This window comes from Taudactylus pleione, unplaced genomic scaffold (assembly GCF_031769625.1).
Source record: "Taudactylus pleione unplaced genomic scaffold, aTauple2 ptg002295l, whole genome shotgun sequence".
Taxonomy (NCBI): domain Eukaryota; kingdom Metazoa; phylum Chordata; class Amphibia; order Anura; family Myobatrachidae; genus Taudactylus; species Taudactylus pleione.
The window spans coordinates 205,001-206,674 of record NW_028286686.1 but is presented as its reverse complement, the minus strand read 5'-3'; the positions used below and the strand labels follow the sequence as shown (position 1 = coordinate 206,674).

Genomic DNA, 1,674 nt, shown 5'->3' with positions numbered 1-1,674 from the left:
TTTTCCCTTGTCCTTTTTCCCTCTCTCTCTCTCTTTCTCCCTCTCTCTTTCTCTCTCCCTCTCTGTCTTTCGCTCCCTCCCTCTCCCCCTCTCTCTCTCTTTCTCTCCATCCCTCTCCCCCTCTCTCTCTTTTTTCCTCTTTCTTTCTCTCTCTACCTTCCCTCTCCCCCTCTCTCTCTTTCTTTCTCTCTCCCTCCCTCTCCCCCTCTCTCTCTTTCTTTTTTCTCTCTTTCTTTCTCTATCCTTCTCTGTCCTGTTCTCTCCCTCCCTCTCTCCCTCTTTCTCTTTTCTTTCTTTCCCTCCCTCTCCCCCTCCCTATCCTCCCTCCCTCTCCCTCGCCCCCTCTCCCTCCCTCTCCCCCTCTCTCTCTCTTTCCCTCTACCCCTCTCTCTTTTACTTTTTCTCTCTCTGTCTATGTTTGTTTTATGGAGGCTCTGTTCAAGATTTATACAGTTTTTTTGTTTCCAAATGGTTTGGATGGAAACTGATCTTTTTCCACAGTCCTACCACCACCACCACCACCACCATCAACAACACCACCTGGCCCCAGTGGCTTCTCCATGCTGCGTAAGTACAGTACACCACATTGTGTTCTACAGCACTTTATCTCTCTCCTTTTTTTCCTTTGTCCTTTTTCCCCCCCCTCTCTCTCTCATTCTCCCTCCCTCTCTCTTTCTCTCTCCCTCTCTCTCATTCTCCCTCCCTCTCTCTTTCTCTCTCCCTCTCTGTCTTTCTCTCCCTCCTCTCCCCCTCTCTCTCTCTTTCTCTCCTTCCCTCTCCCCCTCTCTCTCTTTTTTTCCTCTCTTTCTTCTCTCTCTACCTCTCTCTCTCCCCTCTCTCTTTCTTTCTCTCCCTCCCTCTCCCCCTCTCTCTCTCTCTTTTTCTCTCTCTCTTTATCTATCCTTCTCTGTCTTTCTCTCCCTCCCTCTCTCCCTCTTTCTCTTTCTTTCACTCCCTCCCTCTCCCCTCCCTATCCCTCCATCCCTCTCCCTCGCCCCGTCTCTCCCTCCCTCTCCCCCTCTCTCTCTCTCTTTCCCTCTAACCCCTCTCTCTTTCTTTCTTTTTCTCTCTCTGTCTATGTTTGTTTTTGTTGTTATGGAGGCTCTGTTCAAGATTTATACAGTTTATTTGTTTCCAATGGTTTTGAAGGAAACTGTTCTTTTTCCACAGTCCTACCACCACCACCACCACCACCACCACCATCATCAACAACACCACCTGGCCCCAGTGGCTTCTCCATGCTGCGTAAGTACAGTACAACACATTGTTTTCTACAGCACTGTATCTCTCTCCTTTTTTTCCCTTGTCAGTCTCTCTCTCTCTTTCTCTCTCTTTCTCTCCCAATCTCTTTCTCTCTCCCTCTCTGTCTTTCTCTCCCTCCCTCTGCCCCTCTCTCTCTCTTTCTCTCCTTCCCTCTCCCCTTCTCTCTCTCTTTTTTTCCTCTTTCTCTCTCTCCCTTCCTCTCCCCCTCTCTCTCTTTCTTTCTCTCCCTCCCTCTCCCCCTTTCTCTCTTTTTCTCTCTCTCTTTCTCTCTTCCTCTCTGTCTTTGTCTCCCTCCCTCTCACCCTCTCTCTCTTTCTTTCTCTCCCTCCCTCTCCCCCCTCTTTCTCTTTTTCTCTCTCTCTTTCTCTCTCCCCTCTCTGTCTTTCTCTCCCTCCCTCTCACCCTCTCTCT

The 1,674-nt window shown here is 49.5% G+C and overlaps 1 protein-coding gene across 1 annotated transcript in view; it reads left to right on the top strand.

The window, feature by feature from the left end:
• Window positions 1-501: 501 nt before the first annotated feature.
• LOC148431396 (uncharacterized) overlaps window positions 502-1,674 on the top strand; it is a gene marked incomplete at its 5' end in the record, with an annotated part of 6,679 nt that continues 5,506 nt past the window's right edge. Inside the window, 2 exons of the mRNA XM_088466025.1 lie at window positions 502-567; window positions 1,171-1,245. Of these exons, the coding sequence (XP_088322151.1) occupies window positions 502-567; window positions 1,171-1,245 (141 nt within the window). The remainder of the gene's footprint in view (window positions 568-1,170; window positions 1,246-1,674) is intronic.